The sequence below is a fragment of the Neltuma alba genome, unplaced genomic scaffold (assembly GCF_004799145.2).
Source record: "Neltuma alba isolate B1F8T4 unplaced genomic scaffold, ASM479914v2 tig00012683_pilon, whole genome shotgun sequence".
In the NCBI taxonomy this organism is placed as follows: Eukaryota; Viridiplantae; Streptophyta; class Magnoliopsida; order Fabales; family Fabaceae; genus Neltuma; species Neltuma alba.
The window spans coordinates 26,405-43,378 of NW_021637112.1; the positions used below are offsets into that span (position 1 = coordinate 26,405).

Here is a 16,974-nt window from a genome sequence, read left to right on the forward strand (position 1 = left end):
TCATTACTTCTCTCCACCATAGTTGTTCAACAGTGTTCAATCCCACAAGCTATCACTTGTAATAATCCACCAAAAACAAAAAAGTTCAATCCGTCCTATGACTATAAGGGCCCTGCTCATGGTCTGGTACATACTTGTGCCCATTATTTGTTGTCTTTAATATACCTTCACATGGTTCCAACGTCATGATGTTCTTTTTTTTTATTTTTCTTTGTTGGAACTTGAGAGAATCTTGAGGTATTCAGGACCGGATGAGAAAACCGTATTCCCATGAGGACATATACCTTTTTTCGGAAAAAAAAAATGGAAGAGAAGGTTTTTTGGTTCATCGACTATTCATACCTTCAAATCTCCAGTGACTGGAAGTCCATCGATTTTGACGAAAGATGGACGAAATCAAATAATGGAAACACAATATTGGAGATTTCACAAAAAGTAACATATGTTGATCTTGCTTATCGTTGTAAGTCTCGGTAAAAACCAATTTTGAATTAGCTTTTTAAAAGTAATTTTATAGAATATAAAATAAGTACTTGAGAAAGGGTTTTAAGTGCTTATGAGTGTTTCCAAACACCAAATCAATACTTGTCTTGGTTTCATTTTTTTTTTTTGGGGTACTGGTTAGTATGGTTGGATTGATTTGGCGATGCCTTAGTCTTGACTGTTTATTTCTTAGCCTGGATTGAATTTGGTTAGTCTTGATGACTAGATGGTGTCCCATATTTCGTAGATTTGGGTCGGTGAATACCCTAAACGAACCCTCTCATAGCCGCTGGTGTTTTAAACCTTTAATCAACTTAACCCTGTTTCGGGACGGTTTTTTCGGTTTGGAAATATAGTTTTACCATTTATCCATAAAAGAACTTAATTGTTCCAGTTGGCTGAATGAACAAAGTTACACAAAAAATTTCAAGGGACATATCAGCCAGATAAGATAAAACATAATTGTACGAGAAGAGATGTTTTTTTTGGGAAGGGGGGATGTGCATGGTTATTAAAAAAAACAATTATTCACTTGACCTGATTTTACATGATAAGCTAATAGAAAAACCCAAGTTCGTTCTATATATGCAGGTAAACCCGCCACCCTAGCGTGAGAAGATGTGTAAGAGGAACTGTGTAACAGAAATTTCCATATTTAAGGGCATGCAACCCTCTGTACAAACTCGAGAGTCGACCTCTTCTAGTCAGCAATTTAGAGAGAAAAGTTTCCTGTGAGTATCATTTACACAAGCATCGCTGTCCTAAGAATGTACATTGCCTCATGATAAGGTACTTGCAAGCTCGGTTTATTGACTACCTCTCAGCGACATTATGAACAGGATGAAGAAACAAAAAGGCTTACTTGAAAACCCTCATGCAGCTTCTTTAAGACCTGACATTGTCTGTAAACCACAAGAGATGTCTTGTGAGCCACAACGACAGATCAATCAACCTTGCAACATGACTCATAATTCAGTTAAGTAAAATTTACAACTGCATGTGGATGGTTTTCTAGTATGAGATATCAATTACGGAATCATGACCTGGAAAATGTTAACTTGATTCAATGAGAAGGGGTAGAGGAACGGCAGAAGCACTTGCGGATGTGTTGACATCTGAGATTAGCAAAACAAAAGAATAAATCAGAAATAAGCAAAACATATGGGGATTCCTATAAGGAAAAATGAAAAGGAATAAAAAATGGGAACATACCTCCTGATTCATTCCGGAGCCAATCTTGAGTGCATATTAAAGCTTGTCGTACATCAGGGTTTAGTGAACTACGACTGGGATCTAGCATTCTCCCCCCAGCACTAAATGCCAATTCTGGAGCCACTGTTGACATGGGAGTCGCAAGAATGTCACGGGCCATCATTGACAAGATCGGGTATCTTGGCGTGTGAACTTTCCACCAATTCAATATGTTGAAATCAGAGTTACGAGGAAAGATTGGTTCCTCTAGATACTTGTCCAAGTCTGATGTAAGGCTCTGGCTCTGAGAAGTCTCATGAAGAAATTTGTCAAAACCTTTTAGTCTATCCCTAGTTTCATTATTTGTACTAGGTAAGCTGCTGCCTGGCAAAGCTGAGCCTTGATCAACCATCGTTGAACAGATAGAGTACGCATTGAAAAGTTCTTTGATCCCATCAGAAACTTCCTTGATACGATCCAAAGCAGTGCTGCCATAAATCTGGGAGTAGTAATATTCAACTAACTTCATTTTAAACCGGGGATCTAAAATAGCTGCTACTGCTAGAGCCAAACTGCACTTGCTCCAGTATTTATCAAATCTAGCTTTCATCTTTGAAGCGATGGAACTAAGAAAACTATCCGAACTTCTGCACCAGTCAATTAATTGGATATGTATGTCACAAATCTCAGGGAAGTAAATATTTGCAGTCGGGTTTTTGTTGCTTGAAATGATACCAGTGACTTCAACTAAAAGTTTCAAATAACCAGTGACAGAATTCGTCCATTGCCACTCTTCATCAGTAAGAGCTGATGAATAAGAGGGATCATGCTCTTGGAAGGGAGAAAATGCAGGCTTGTATTCCAGTGCATTTTCAAGCATGTGATATGTTGTGTTCCAAAGGCCAGGACAATCAAGAACTAAAGCCTTCTCAGAGTTAATTCCAGCATGCTGAGCAATCTCATTAAATTTTCCCTGTATATCTTGTGAACTTCTGATATATCTAATGCTTTCTCGGATCTTTTTTATTACTCCACGCAATGCGTCCATGGCATCATGAACAATGGAATTTAATACATGTGCTGCAGAGCGAATGTCAAGTAATTGACGAGTACTTAGAAAAGGCCTTTTCTCAGAAATTTGCTCTTTGATTCTCAAAGTGATGTCATCATCAATAGAACAGTCATCTAGCGTTATAGCAAACAGCTTACAGTCAATATCCCATTCATTAAGACATTTGATAATCACTTCTGGAAGCATGTCATCAGTATGAGAAGAATCAAGTGTGATAAAGTTCAGGATCTTCTTCTGTAATGTCCATTCCTCATCAATATAATGTGCAACTGAACACAAATATGAAGAATTTTCCATTGAAGACCACTGTTCAACAGACAAATTGATTCTTCCATGTAACTTGTTTATCAAGTCAAGAACTTTCTCTTTCTCTCTTCTGTAGATATCCATGCAGGAAATCTCTACACCACTATTGGACACAAATTCAAACATAGGTTGGAGGTTTTTCACAAAGACCTTGAACCCTATATGTTCAGCCATACCTAAGGGGTACCCATGCAATATAATCATGCGTGCAAGATCAAGTCGACTTCTCTCCTGATCAAATTTACTACTCCAGAAATTAGTGATTTCATCTTTCTTGTGTTCTTGTTCAAACTTGATGATTGCTGTTGGCTTCAGATACTCTTCTTTCCTCTGATCTTCATCAAAACTAATATTTGCGAGGCTGACGGTATTATCTTTTTTCCTTCTCTTTGCTGCAAGTAGTTGAGAAACATCGAAATTTGATCTTTTAAGACATCGCATCAAGTGATTTCTCAAATGAGTAGTACCACTGTTACTCGATCCACTAAGCTTCTTGTTACAATGCACACAAACGGCATAACAAATGTCAGCCTTCCTGACCCTTTCAAAGTGATTCCACACAACAGATGTCAGTCTCTTTGGTTTCTTAGAGCCTGAATCATTTGGTATTTCCATCACATAGGATTGCAACTGCCAAAAATCTGCTCATCATGTGGAAAATAAATTAACCTAAGAACTTGGAGTAAAATTGATAAAGCTCAATTATGAATCCAGCCAATAATACAAATAGAAAAAATCGTATTATCTCAAGAAATATAAAGCACGAAAGCATTGGAAGCAATGCAATGATATAAAACCATTGTCAGTTGTCGCCCACCCGTTAAAAATAAAAAGAGAGAGTGAAAAAGGAATGTTGAGAGGATAATAAATTTCACCAAATTGACTCAATAACACCCGTGCCTGGTCTCAACAATAAAAGCCTTCAGTACCCGGAAAATCGGGGAATGAGGGAATCTACAGAGCAGTCGGTCTGTCCCCATCACAGGAGCAATAAGTAACAGAAAACAGCCATAGCCAAATGTTCAGCAACCAACATAGAAATCTAGAAAAAAGGGCATATGCTTAAATTGGAGAAAAGACAAAACTAATATGAGGTTTGTTTTGCATTGATACGGAACACATCCCTTTCAGTAGCAAAAATTACAATCAGAAAGCAAACTGATCTAGAAGTTCTACAAACTAAGACAGACCCACGTCAAGATTTTGCAATTAGATACTTAGAACAAATTCACCCATCAAAGGATGCAATTTCCACCTATGAAGGAATCTGCAACTCCATAATCAAGCATGGGGGACACATCACTATCTAGTATACGACTAATCCATTTATCACTATGATTTTCTCAGAAAGCAATAATGTAACACAGAGTAAAAGCACGAAATGAAGGTGCTCAAGGTTACATTTTGAGGGAAAACAGAACAAAAACAGGAATTGAATGGCTTCTTACATAATACGAGCTTGTGGCGTTCGAAATTGCAGAGAGTCCGATCGGATGGTCCGGCAGAATTAGGGTTGGATTTTAAGGTATGAAAAGGAAGAAAACCCGATGCGGATAGGGGGGAATCTGGGTTAGATCCGATAGAGCTATGCGAGAACTGATTGGTGCGCTAGGCTTATTGTGGGGAGGCCGGATTGCACGGGTGGGTCAACCCGGATCTAATTATGGGTTCCGGTTTGGGCGGATGGTTAGTTGGGTTGCGTTAAGTATGATGAATTGGACCCGGCAAAGTTGGGTCAAGAGTATAACTGCCTCCCTTACTCACCGACTCCTTTGTTTTGATTGCTTTCTTTGGGCTCCCATCTCATTATTATGTCAGATATTTTTTTTTGTGGAATAAATTTATTACTCCCCACTAGTTTTAAATATAAAAAATAATTAAAAAATTGATTTTGATTTTTAATATAAGATTTCAACTCACTTTATTTTTAATATTTATTATTTTTCAAAATTAATTTATATAATTTATAAACTAATATATAATATAATGTTATGTTGAGTTATTTTGAAAAGATTAAGTTATATTTGTTATAATTAATTAATTTATTTAGCTTTCTTAAATTATTTAAATTAGTTAAGTGAGAGGTCTGAGCAGAAATTATTTTCTTTGATACGAAATTAATTAATAATATCAAAAATCAAATCATAAAATTTAACAAGACTATCACCGGGGATGGTTATTTTTTACTGCATGAATATGCTATTGTTGGACTTTCAACGGATACATGATACTCCTCCGATCCTTATTATAAGACCCCATTTGACTTTTTATTTGGTCCTAATTATAAGACCCCAATCCATTTTATCTCTTATATTTATGCATTTTTTTCCAAGATAATCCTTCTAATAATTATAGTTTTAGCCAATATACTTAATTAGTAAGGATATTTTAGGAATGACAACACTTATTTATTATAAATAACCAACTTAACTTACTTCCTTAATTTCTTCAAATAAGTCAATTGGGTCTTATAATTAGGACCGGAGGAGTATTTCTTGCTGCTAATTTGCCGCCTCTTTTGTATTCCCCTTCATAATTTGTCGTTATGGTTTTTTTTCCTTTGACCATGTTTTTTTTTTTGGTAATAAAGCTGGAAAAATCATAAAAAAATTGCGAAAATCACAAAATTACAAATAAGACATTTTGTTAAAAAATTTGTTGTCATCTCCTATTTAATTATTTTCGCGATCGGTTTTTTTGTGATTTTCCCAACAAAAGTTTAAAACTTTGAAAGCTATTCTTCAATAATTTTAAGCATATAACTAGGGGCTAATGCGATGGCAAAATAAAAAGAACACTATGGGCTAGCCGTTTGGAAGGGGAATAAAAGAATATTAGCTCGTATTCTAAATAAAATTTGAGATGGATGACATTATTTATGATTTACAAATATAATATTACTTCTTATAAGTCATAAATTTTACATTAGTCCCTGTTATATGTGTAGTTTCTATCCATGTCATTTTCTTTTGCCAGCAGTTATCTATGCTGTAAACGGGACCAAAGCCAGATATATATGGTTCAGCTGCGGAAAACTGGCCACATCAGGCACACGGCATATATTTATTTAGTATGGTCAGAGATAGAAAGAGGCCGCAAATTCCAATACTTTTATATTCATATCTTTTTTTTGGTAATATAAAAATTTGAATATATACTTAAAATAAAAAGGTTACATCTAATGGGAGGACTGGTTTATCACATTTCACAACCTAACAAATTAATATTCAAATTTTGATTGAAGAGTTATAACTTTATTTTATGTGTTCATAAAGAGCTAATAGTGAATTAAAATATTTAATTAAAAAATCAAAATACATTATGAGATACCAAATTTTATTATACTACCTCCGGTCATAGAATTTTTTTTGGTTAATGTAATTTTTGTTTTTTTAAGCTTGTTTTTATTTTAGTTTTGGTTCTTTAAGTTTTAAATTATAGGTTTTGATCTTTAAGTTTTATTTAATTTAAAATATTAACCCGTATAATCTAACAAAAACTTGGACTATTTTATCTATTAAGAGATCAAAATCTATGATTTAAAACTTGATGGATAAAAATTAAAATGAAAAAAAATTTAAAAGATAAAAAATCATATTAATTTTTTTTTTCACTAGCAGTTCTGGATCTTATATTCATGAGTGTTTGGATGACATAAGAAGTATTTTTGAAAAATATTTTTTCGTAAATTGAGATAAATTCTTCTATATGTTTATTTCATATGCTATAAAATCACTTTTAAAATCATTATTTCATTTCCACCGAACACTCTTTAATCTAGAACCAAAATAATCTGGGACAGGCAGTATTTTGTATAAATCATAAGGCAAATGAAAATGGTTTCCCGGCATCAACGAGCTGAGGCTGGCATGCCGAATCCAGGAATAAAAGCAGCACTTGGTTACGTCTTCCGCATTTCTCAACACCGTGCCGTTTGAGAGGGAAAGGCATAAAGCGAAAGAGAGAGATGGCGATGAGGAAATTATTGATTCTGCTAAAACCGTTCGATGTTTATGCTCCTCCCCACGGCGCCAGCCCCCAGGTAATGAATGTTCTTCCTTCTCTTCTGTTCCGAATTATTCACCAGTCTTTTGCTTTCTGACCCGCTTAGCACGCTGGGTTATTTTAGACCCAAGAGTGTTGTGTTGCGGTGTTTTCTAGGAGTTCATGGTTCTATGCTTGACTTGGCATTTGCGCTGGGCACTCAAATTGATTGATTAAATGTCTGGTTCGTATGTTAAACTGAAACGCTGAACTCCTATGCCTTTGTTGTTTGTTGGAAATAGGAGGCTTTCATTGCTTCTCCGTTAATATGAATCATGAGAATAAGAAACGGTTGGTCGTTATTTGTTCCCCCTTGATGACTCTAGTAAATCGACTCTTGTAGGAACCCCACATTGTAAGGTAAGGTTCGAGGGTTTTTAGGTAAATTCATTTGTTGAATTTTATGTTTTTTTACTGTTTAGATCCCGTTGTTAGGTTCTTCTCTAGCGTTAATGCGATGAATTGGTCTGACTTGTAAACAAGATGTTCAAGTCATGATGCCAATGGCAAAGCGAGTATCTTGGAACATTGTTTTATCGAAATTGATAAAATTAGATACTCAGAAACTTCTGAAAATAATACGCAAACACAAGGTCACTTTTCTTTTCTTTTCTTTTTTTGGGTTAAAAAAAACACAAGGGGAAAAAGCTTTGGCTTGATTTTTACCAAGAAGGCATTTCTGTATTTCTGTTCATTTGTTGTTTAGTATTGTACATGAAAAAAACAACTGTCCTAGAAGTTCTCTATTTTAGGGGGCTAGTCTTCAAGATAAGTTTTTCTTGCCTCCTGACGAAGTATCAACATTTCCTGCTCTCATTCAAGTTTCATAATGCCATCCTCTTACCTGGTAGGATTTCAATGGATAATGATTCTCAACCCCTGCAATGCAGACGTGATTGTCAATGATGTCCGTGTAAATTGAACACGTGAACCCTGTTTAACACTTATTCTATTTCTCTTGCTGCCTGGAGAGTGGATTCAATTTACGACTGAGTGTTTGCAAATTTTCTCATGTCCTTATGCAGGTTTATCTGCTATGTCTCCTAGGTTACCGGTTGCTTATTACACTCTGGTCACTGTATTTTTATTGTGGAATTGCAGATTTTACATCACTTGGATAGCAGGCGTAAGGTGCACCTTGATACCATCAAATTCTGTCAGACAATTCTACAGAAGAAGCCTGTTGAATGGAAAGCTATAGAGCGTAATGATTTATCACAGCCCATCAATGATGTGGATCTGGTTGTCACAGTTGGTGGGGATGGAACACTTTTGCAAGCTAGCCATTTCATGGATGACAGGATTCCAATTCTTGGAGTGAATTCTGATCCAACAAGAAATGATGAGGTTCAAATTCCTTATGGTCTTGGTTGTTATATTGATACATTTGTTTTAAACATTTTATTTGATTGTTTCTTGGAATATGCCAAATTCAATTTTCTATGGCACAGAAGAACAAACCTAACCGGGGGACTTTGCTACTCATATTTTATTTGCAATAGGTGGAGCGGTTCAGCAATGAGTTTGACGCTACAAGAAGCACTGGCCATCTTTGTGCCGCAACAGTTGAAAACTTTGAACAGGTAAGATGAGTTAACTGTTGGGTGGAGGCATTCTAAACAACAATCATTATTCTTTCATTATTGTGATGCCTTAATTTTGTATCAGTAAGGAATATTGAACATCATTGCATCAAAGCATTAACTAAGTTCTTTCGTTATTGTCAAAGACTATCTGTCCTCAGATATCCATCCTTCTTTTGGTCCTTGAACTACTGTAAATTTGATCTTTGTAGTGGCTTTCAACATCTCTTTCTATAACTAAGTTCTTTGTGAACCAACTACATAGCTGAGTTTGTGATGAGCATTTTCTTTCAGGTGTTAAACGGCATACTTGAGAGTCAAACTGTTCCTTCCAAGTTAAAAAGGATATCAATATCTGTTAACACGCGTCAGCTACCAACTTATGCTCTGAATGATATCTTAGTTGCACATCCATGTCCTGCCGCACTTTCTGCGTTCTCCTTCAGGTAATTGCAACCTCAGAATACCCAAACTCTTTGGTTCATTTATTTTTCTTGAGTTTCATTTTTGAGAGAGAGGGGGGGCGTTTCGATAACAATGCAATGCAGAAAAGGTGGTTAATTAAGCCTATAACTTCACAGGATCAGAAAGGATGGTCAGCCCTGTTCACCACTAGTTATCTGCAGATCAAGTGGTCTGAGAGTTTCAACTGCTGCTGGTTCCACAGCTGCAATGCACTCAGCAGGTGGATTTCTGATGCCCATTTTATCTCAGGATCTCCAGTATATGGTAAGAGAGCCTATTTCACCTGGGCCACTCTTAAACCTTATGCATGGGGTAATCAAACATGACCAAGCAATGGACATTACATGGTCTTGTAGAGAAGGTGTAATATATATTGATGGTTATCACGTCAAATATACCATTCAAGATGGGGATAAAATTGAGATTTCTTGCAGAGCGCCGATCTTGAAAGTTTTCTTGCCTAATCAGTTATTAACCTCTGCTCTGTGATCTGTCTGTGACTTAATATTGCTTCTGGGATGCATTTGAACAAACTTGAGGAAAGTTTTGCATGCATATAGTCGTCAGAATGATACCCAATTTTGTCAGAGGATTTATGAAATGGAAGAATTTGTTCACGAGCTGACATGACATTAAGTTTGTAATGCCTGATTCCTTCTGCAGGGGCTGAGGGTGTAGTCATGTACATAAACAACTTTAAGATCATACACAATTTTTTTTGGTATGTACATACAAGTTCCGTTTGTAATCATTTCGGCAGCAGGAAGTTGCGGTTTTCTTGATAACCTTGACATTTTGCAAATGAAGTGTTGATATTTGGCCTTGCTCCATTTGAAGGTTCAGGAGTTTGGTTATCCCACTTATGTTAAGGTTGAGGCAAAAAGCATAAGCCTTCAAAGCAGAACATCTGCTTTTTTCCCCCTTCTTTTCTTTTCTTTGTTTTGGGTTTACAAGAGAGAAAATAGCAAAACACAACAGACTAGATCTCATTGCTAACTTGCTATGAGCATCGGGTATTTCGACGAGGTAGGTGAAAATTGGACCCTATATTTAATTTACTAGATGCTCCGGGTTTTGAAGCACAAAGCTTTATTTATTTATTTATGCCGTCTGAAGCATAAAGCTTTAGGTGAAAGGAACAAGCAGCTGATGTGTTATTAATGCTTTGTGTAGCAGAGTAATTATAGGTGTTGGCTGGAAAGAAGAGGAGAGTAATTACGGGAACGTATGCTTGAAACGATAGGACTGTTGATAAAGCTGTACAAAACCTTTGGGGCTTGGTTCTGGACTTTGATCTTTCTTTTGGGTGAACTTCTATTTACGTAAATGCACCATCTAAAGTCTTCACAGAAACTTGATGAGTAGAAAATAATTGCTATGTATTAATCAAAGTTTTTTTTAAGAAATAAATGATCTGATCTGACAAGTTAATAACAAAATGGGTTGGTGTTGGGTCTGTGACGACTAATTAAATTAGACTGTAGACATGGTATTTTTAAAATTTTTCTTGTGGAGTTTGAATCACAAGGGGTTTCATGACTAAAATTGTGGTCCATGACCCCTAGTGTGGTACTTTCATTAAATATAGTCGGTGGAAGAATCAAAATAGAAATTCCCAAGTTGGATCTGATACAACATATCTCTTTATAACAGCTCATCTATATCAGATTTACTCCAATTTTAATTGGTTTTAATAATTTTTTAAAGCATAAAGAATACGAAATAATCTTTTATTATTACCAATTGATAAAATACATAATATTTTACCTTAGAAAAATAATATTGTCTTCCAGATAAGATTTGGACCCGGTGTAAAAGAAATGTACATGGATATACAGTAATCCTTGATAATTATTTCAGTTGGGAATTGCAATATATAACAATAAAAATTCTCCATTCTTCCGATGTCATGGTTTTAAGCAAGTGCATCTATCAGTTACAGTTCTTGTGTTTCTAAGAATCGGCTGTTCACAGAGCACGAGAATTTGAAAGGAAAAAATGTTAATGTTGAAAAGAAATGAGAAGAAATTATTCACCTTTTAAAAATACACAGCATCTCCATCGCACTCATCACTCAAATTTAGATATTATACAGCATAAAAATATCTCCAGTCTTCATTCGAGGGTAGAAAATTGAATTTTCTTAATCAGCACATGAAAAACATCTCAATCCATGGGCACATCGAATTAGATCCCAGTCTTAACCCGCTATGGCATTTTTTTTTTTAAAAAAAAAAGCAGCTCATGTGTGGATTTGTGTATGTGTTTATCTTTTTAGATAAATAAAGTAAGATAAAAAAAATAATACTCTTTCGGTTCTTAATATAGGATCTAATTATTAAGTTGATTTTGGTCCTAAATATAAGACCTATTTTTTATATTTATCATTTTTTCTAAATTACCTTTATTGATACTCTCTCAAGCATAATTAAGTAAAAGAAGAATGGAGGAAATTAAGGAAGATAATTATGGTATTTTAGAAAAAACATGTCATATTTTTTATAATTAACTAATTTACCTAACTTTGTTAATTTAATCAAATTAGTTAAATAGGTCTTATATTAAGGACTGGAGAAGTATGTTATTTTTAAATCTAATTAAATTAGGCCTTTAATTTGATCAACAAATAAGAATGATTATTACTTTTAATTTATCGAGATGCAGTATGAGATTATAAGTAGGATCAAATCTATAACATAACATCTGATCTTGCAAGGAAAAAACCTTCATGTCACTAAGTCATAAGTACAATATTAACCATGATACAAAGTGAGTTATATATGAATGATTACGCCAATCATCATCTTTTGTAGGACAAAACGACAGGACACAAGTTAATAGGTCATCGTGGTATTTTCTTTATCTTGAAAAGGAAAAAGGGAGGGGGGGGGGGCGAATAATGTGCATTTGTTTTATGAAACATGCGAGTGAAGGTATCGTGATCAGTGTGATGAAGCAAGTCGATGGAAGGTCAACATCTCCTCCCAACAAACTATTTATATCCATCGTCAACACCCACTTTAATTTGCTGGGAATCCAAAAGAAAATAAGGGACTGAATCAACTAATAAAGTGCATACAGCACATTGGTGAAAAAAGTGTAAAAATATCAGTGCAATTGTAATCCTCATCAGGCTCCATATAACGTACCAAGCCCAGAGTCTATGATTACATGACTCACTTCTGCTGACTGCTTCTGATTTTTAATGCAAGGGCTAGATTTACAAATATTAAGAAATCAATTAATGTGTATTTGTTTTCTTAAAATATTCTCTGTACACTATCAGAACGCTTTTAACATGTGCAATTAAAAAGAATACTTTTGAACAATAATTATAAATTTAAAAGATAAAATAGATTAGGACATAAACCTCTTGTCTAATTCTTATGTTTAAGATCAGACATGCTAGTTTCTTTTACAGTGTCCTTACTTCATATAGCTCACTAACCTAGAAAATACTAATTTTGATTCTTAATATAAGAGCTATTTGACATTCAATTTGATTCTAAATATAAAACTTTAATCTACTTTGTCTTTTATATTTATCTATTTTTTTCAAAATAATCTTTGTAATCATTGTATATGTTAAAAATTTCATTAAATAATAGTTCTAGCTAATAATATATACGATTAGTAAGGGTATTTTAAGAAAAAAATTATATTTATTATAAATAACTAATTTAACTAATTTTATTAATTTATTTAATTTAGTTAACTAGCTTTTATATTGTGAACAAGGAGTGAAACTGCCTCAGGAACTAATTATAAATACAAACAAGATCTTGTAAATAGGATGGGAGGTAGTACTATAACAAAGATCTCCTTTTTCAATCACTAATGCCATCGAGCATTGGCGCCTACGTGAAATGATGAGTCGAGTACTCGAGCTGGACATCTTGTGTAAATACCTAGAACGTAACGAACACACAGTTTTAAGCAATCTCTCACCTATGTACCATCATACTATAACAGAGATTAAAAAATATCGTACACATGATCAGGAAGATTCACACACACACACACACATATATGTCTACATATGAGAAAGCCAAGTTTACGTACGTACGTGCCCTTCGCCCAAGATGCTTTGGTGATTCTTCGTATGTAGTTTCTTCTCGCTATTTTGGTTTATCTCCCCCCATCTGCGGCCTCTCGTTTTCTGTTACTTATCAAAATATATGAAAATTTTGTACTGTATGTGTTTTTAAATCTTGGTCCCTCTTGTATCTAAATAGTGAATGTTGGTCACGTCCCTGTTTTGCCTTAGAAAACAGTCTTTCACATCTCTATGCGCCTGTTCTTCATGCTACAACCAAAAAAAGAAAGAATTTATCATGTATAATTGCTAATTCTATCTATCTAATGAAAGTATATGCTGTGAGTACGAACTGATGATACATAGGATTTGCAAAAAATAAAATCTCAATTTAATCCCGAAATTTTGACAGCAGTAGTTGTCGATTAAGGTATTCACTGCATGTCGTCCGTCCCCACCATTTCAAGCCTGTGCATGATACTTATCTATCCTTTTTTATTTTTTGATTGGTGAATGAGATTATGTATCTTTTGAATTCAAAATTTATTGCCCGACACCAGGAATTTGATGGAATTCCCTTGCCGCAGGGCACCCCTTGCAAATATATTTGAGAGCAGGTCAGATTTTTGTTTTTATTGATATTAAATTTTCGTACAGAAGAGGCAGAGCACACATAATGTCACTTGTCCCCACCAATTTCAACCTACACAGAAATAATTGTCCATTTTCTGAATTCAAAAGTTCCCGACACCGGAGATTTCATGAAAATTCCTATACCACCGAGCAACCTTGCTTACTAATAATATTTGAGAACAAGTTAGATTTTTTGTTTTGTTGATGTTAGTATTTTATTTGCTTACAGAGGCAGAGCGCCACCACCACCATGTCCAGATGACCAAGCCAGCAAAGGCGGTCTCCTCTTCCACGACACTACCCGTTTCTTGCCACGTGGACATTCTCCTTCTTCCGCGCAAAAAATATCCTTCCCTTTTTCTTCCTCATCGCCCACTTCTTAAACCCTCTCTTTCTCTCCCATTTTATATTGCATCTTCTGGTTCTGATTCTAACTTGGCAGACTTGTAGAGTGTTATTTAAGACGTCAGAGATGATAAAGTTTGGAACTTTTTGAATTGGGTTTGGAGGGAAGGAGAGGGAGTTCTTGAAAGCCAACAACTTTTTGGTTTTTTTTTTTTTTGTTGTGTGGGACTCATCAGTAACACGAGAGAAAGGGCTCAAGGATGAAGATTCAGTGCAGTGTGTGTGAAGCTTCGGAGGCGAAGGTTTTGTGTTGCGCCGACGACGCGGCGCTGTGTTGGGAATGTGACGAGAAGGTCCATGCCGCTAACAAGCTTGCCGGCAAGCACGAGAGAGTACCTCTTTCTTCCTCTGCCTCTCACATGCCCAAATGTGATATTTGTCAGGTATCTTCCATCTTCTTTGAAACAGTTTTCGTTTATATTATATACAGTTCCCTGAAAGAAATATGTTTTGAGGTGGAATGTTGTGTTCCGATTGTGGAATCCGTTGATAGTTTGTAATATTGTATTGGTTTTTGAATCACCTTGCTGTACTATCCTTTGAAGAACACTTGGGGTAGGATCAAAAGACAGCATGGTGCATTGTGGGATCTTTGTAGTGTTATTTTCACTTATTCTGTTAAATTTGTATTCATTGTTATGTAAAACACTTAAACTAATGCTTACTAGTAGCTGTAGCTGTTTTGGAAGCTTTCTCGTATGCTTGTATCCAAATTTGATGTGCCAAATGCGATCCTTATGTCCCTACTTGAGGGGAAAAAAGCAATAAAAATGATTAAAATATTGAATAGAAATAAGAGCATAATAGACGCTGTATCCTCTTCTTTTTGTCATTTTATTTCCTGTTACTTTTAGTCCTTCTAGGTTTCAAACAAATGTGTTCTTTAATTTAAACCACTTTGTTTTTGTAATAGATAGAGCTATCTGAAGGAAAATCAATTATATAAAGGAATTTAGTGTATTAATTCCTCCACAACTGCTATCATGGTGCACGTTGCTGGCGCTAAGTCCTTTGAGAAAAACCATGCGGTAGGATCAGAAGACATCACGTTGTCAGTGTTCATTTATCTATAATTACTTCTTTTTCTCCTTCTAGCTCTTACATTTAATGTTGGCAAGCTTGATGTGATTGGCATTCCTAATTTTTTAATTATTAAGGTTCTAGTTGTGATGGTAGACTCTGCTACTCCTAGCAGGAATCCTTTGGCTATTTCTTCTGTCTAGAGGACAGGGCTTTATTCTGCAGAAAATGTGATGTGGCAATACACACAGCAAATTCCTATGTCTCGGCTCATCAGAGGTTTCTGCTGGCTGGTATAAGAGTTGGACTTGAAGCTACTGAGCCTGGTGCTTCCTCGTCTTCTGCCAAGTCACAGTCTGAGGAGAAGATGTCAGGTACAAAATCCTCTTCTGCCTGTAGAAGGGTTTCCTCAGTACCTGAGTCATCTGAACACAACGAAGTTGTACCTTGCCAAGGGGGAGGAGATGGGCAGTTTCCACCTTCTAAGGTGTCTTATGGTGGTGGCTCAACTCCTGGAAACATATCAAATTGGTCCATGGATGAATTTTTTGGTTTAAATGAATTCAGTCAGAATTACAATTGCATGAACAATGAACCATCCAAGGTATGTTCATAGTTGTAAAATGAATCCTCTTGAACTGTTTCATTTATGCTACACCAGGTTCAAGAGTTATCTACTTCAGCAATTTCAGTTAAAATAGTTTTCCAATGAGCTTTGAGGGAATTTGGGGTTTAGGCCTTATTGTTTTAGCTCTACAGATGATAAAGTTACATGATTTTTTTCCTTTAACATCTTCTTTATTGATGAGTTTTTGCAGGCTGGCAGTGGTAAGCCTGGGGATTCTGATTCTCCTGGTTTTAAATCTGGCGAAGAGGAAATGGACGAGGACGACGACGATAATGACTGTTTGGGGCGATTTTCGGATTCATCTTGGATTGTTCCTCAGATTCCTTCCCCTCCTACAGCTTCAGGATTATATTGGCCTAAAGATACTCAATATACACCTGATAATGCTATGTTAGATCATGTTCCAGACTTGTGTTTTTCTGACTCACAACAATTCATTGGAGCTCAGAATCGTCGTATTTTATCAAGGCGACGGAGGCAACCATAAATCTCTCCACACCTCACTAAGTCACTATATGATAATAAACATGTCAGGCTTTATGATTTTTTCTTTCTTTCTTTCTTTTTTGGGTTGTCTGTGTAATGTGTAACCTGGTGATGTGAGCCTTTGAAGCATGATATGTCCTTCTTTTCAGGTATTCAAGTTGATTAGCTTCATGTTTGTTTTCAATTCATCGCTGTGTCATTTTTCTTATTGGAGCTATTCTAGCTCATCATTATCTTCATGAAGTTCATGGCTGTGCCAATTAAGATTGGTTTTGGGGCATTCTTACTTAAGTTCAAGAATCCATTATTGCAGATGCATAAGGATGGGGCTATGTCAGTGTATTTTTCACACCAAAACTCAGAAGGCATTAATATATTTTATTTGATTTCATGATTGTTTTCATGACAAGTCTATTATCTCTCCTTTCTGTGTGAACTATGAAGCACAGTGATTGCACCAAGAAGCCTAGTAAACTTCAATATTCATTTATTGGTTTAAATTTATAATACTACCTCTGGTTCTTTATGTAAAAGCTATTTAAGTAATTTGAGTAGATTAAAAAAATTAGTTAAGTTAGTGATCAGTAATAAATAGGTGGAGTTGTATTTCCTAAAATATCTT

The 16,974-nt window shown here is 35.4% G+C and overlaps 3 protein-coding genes across 4 annotated transcripts; 2 read left to right on the forward strand and 1 right to left on the reverse strand.

Moving 5' to 3' along the window:
* Positions 1-1,112: 1,112 nt before the first annotated feature.
* Positions 1,113-4,431, reverse strand: LOC114729836 (zinc finger BED domain-containing protein RICESLEEPER 1). Of its 2 annotated transcripts, XM_028916875.1 has the most exons (4): positions 4,308-4,431; positions 1,696-3,693; positions 1,527-1,598; positions 1,113-1,385 (listed from the first exon to the last, which is right to left on the reverse strand). In XM_028916875.1, the coding sequence occupies exons 1-3, from the start codon at positions 4,339-4,341 to the stop codon at positions 1,537-1,539; spliced, it is 2,094 nt and encodes a 697-aa protein (XP_028772708.1). In that variant the 5' UTR covers positions 4,342-4,431; the 3' UTR covers positions 1,113-1,385; positions 1,527-1,536. The 2 variants fall into 2 exon arrangements, with proteins under 2 accessions (XP_028772708.1, XP_028772707.1); XM_028916874.1 differs by having other exon boundaries at positions 1,113-1,598.
* A 2,496-nt stretch (positions 4,432-6,927) lies between these two features.
* Positions 6,928-9,925, forward strand: LOC114729835 (NADH kinase). The gene is made up of 5 exons (XM_028916871.1): positions 6,928-7,094; positions 8,198-8,443; positions 8,599-8,679; positions 8,974-9,125; positions 9,261-9,925. The coding sequence occupies exons 1-5, from the start codon at positions 7,020-7,022 to the stop codon at positions 9,631-9,633; spliced, it is 927 nt and encodes a 308-aa protein (XP_028772704.1). The 5' UTR covers positions 6,928-7,019; the 3' UTR covers positions 9,634-9,925.
* A 4,493-nt stretch (positions 9,926-14,418) lies between these two features.
* LOC114729818 (B-box zinc finger protein 22-like) lies at positions 14,419-16,353 on the forward strand. Its single transcript, XM_028916861.1, has 3 exons — positions 14,419-14,601; positions 15,414-15,842; positions 16,057-16,353. The coding sequence occupies exons 1-3, from the start codon at positions 14,419-14,421 to the stop codon at positions 16,351-16,353; spliced, it is 909 nt and encodes a 302-aa protein (XP_028772694.1).
* Positions 16,354-16,974: the final 621 nt, after the last annotated feature.

Bases quoted from the DNA above. Each gene is read 5' to 3' on its own strand.
- LOC114729835 (XM_028916871.1), top strand. From the start codon at position 7,020: ATGGCGATGAGGAAATTATTGATTCTGCTAAAACCGTTCGATGTTTAT. The intron at 7,095-8,197 runs GTAATGAATGTT...GTGGAATTGCAG, and splicing joins CCCACGGCGCCAGCCCCCAG to ATTTTACATCACTTGGATAG. The intron at 8,444-8,598 runs GTTCAAATTCCT...TATTTGCAATAG, and splicing joins ATCCAACAAGAAATGATGAG to GTGGAGCGGTTCAGCAATGA.
- LOC114729836 (XM_028916875.1), bottom strand. From the start codon at position 4,341: ATGCTTGATTATGGAGTTGCAGATTCCTTCATAG. The intron at 3,694-4,307 runs GTGGAAATTGCA...CATGATGAGCAG, and splicing joins AGTTGCAGATTCCTTCATAG to ATTTTTGGCAGTTGCAATCC. The intron at 1,599-1,695 runs GTATGTTCCCAT...TGCTAATCTCAG, and splicing joins GCTCCGGAATGAATCAGGAG to ATGTCAACACATCCGCAAGT.
- LOC114729818 (XM_028916861.1), top strand. From the start codon at position 14,419: ATGAAGATTCAGTGCAGTGTGTGTGAAGCTTCGGAGGCGAAGGTTTTG. The intron at 14,602-15,413 runs GTATCTTCCATC...TACTCCTAGCAG, and splicing joins CCAAATGTGATATTTGTCAG to GAATCCTTTGGCTATTTCTT. The intron at 15,843-16,056 runs GTATGTTCATAG...GAGTTTTTGCAG, and splicing joins TGAACAATGAACCATCCAAG to GCTGGCAGTGGTAAGCCTGG.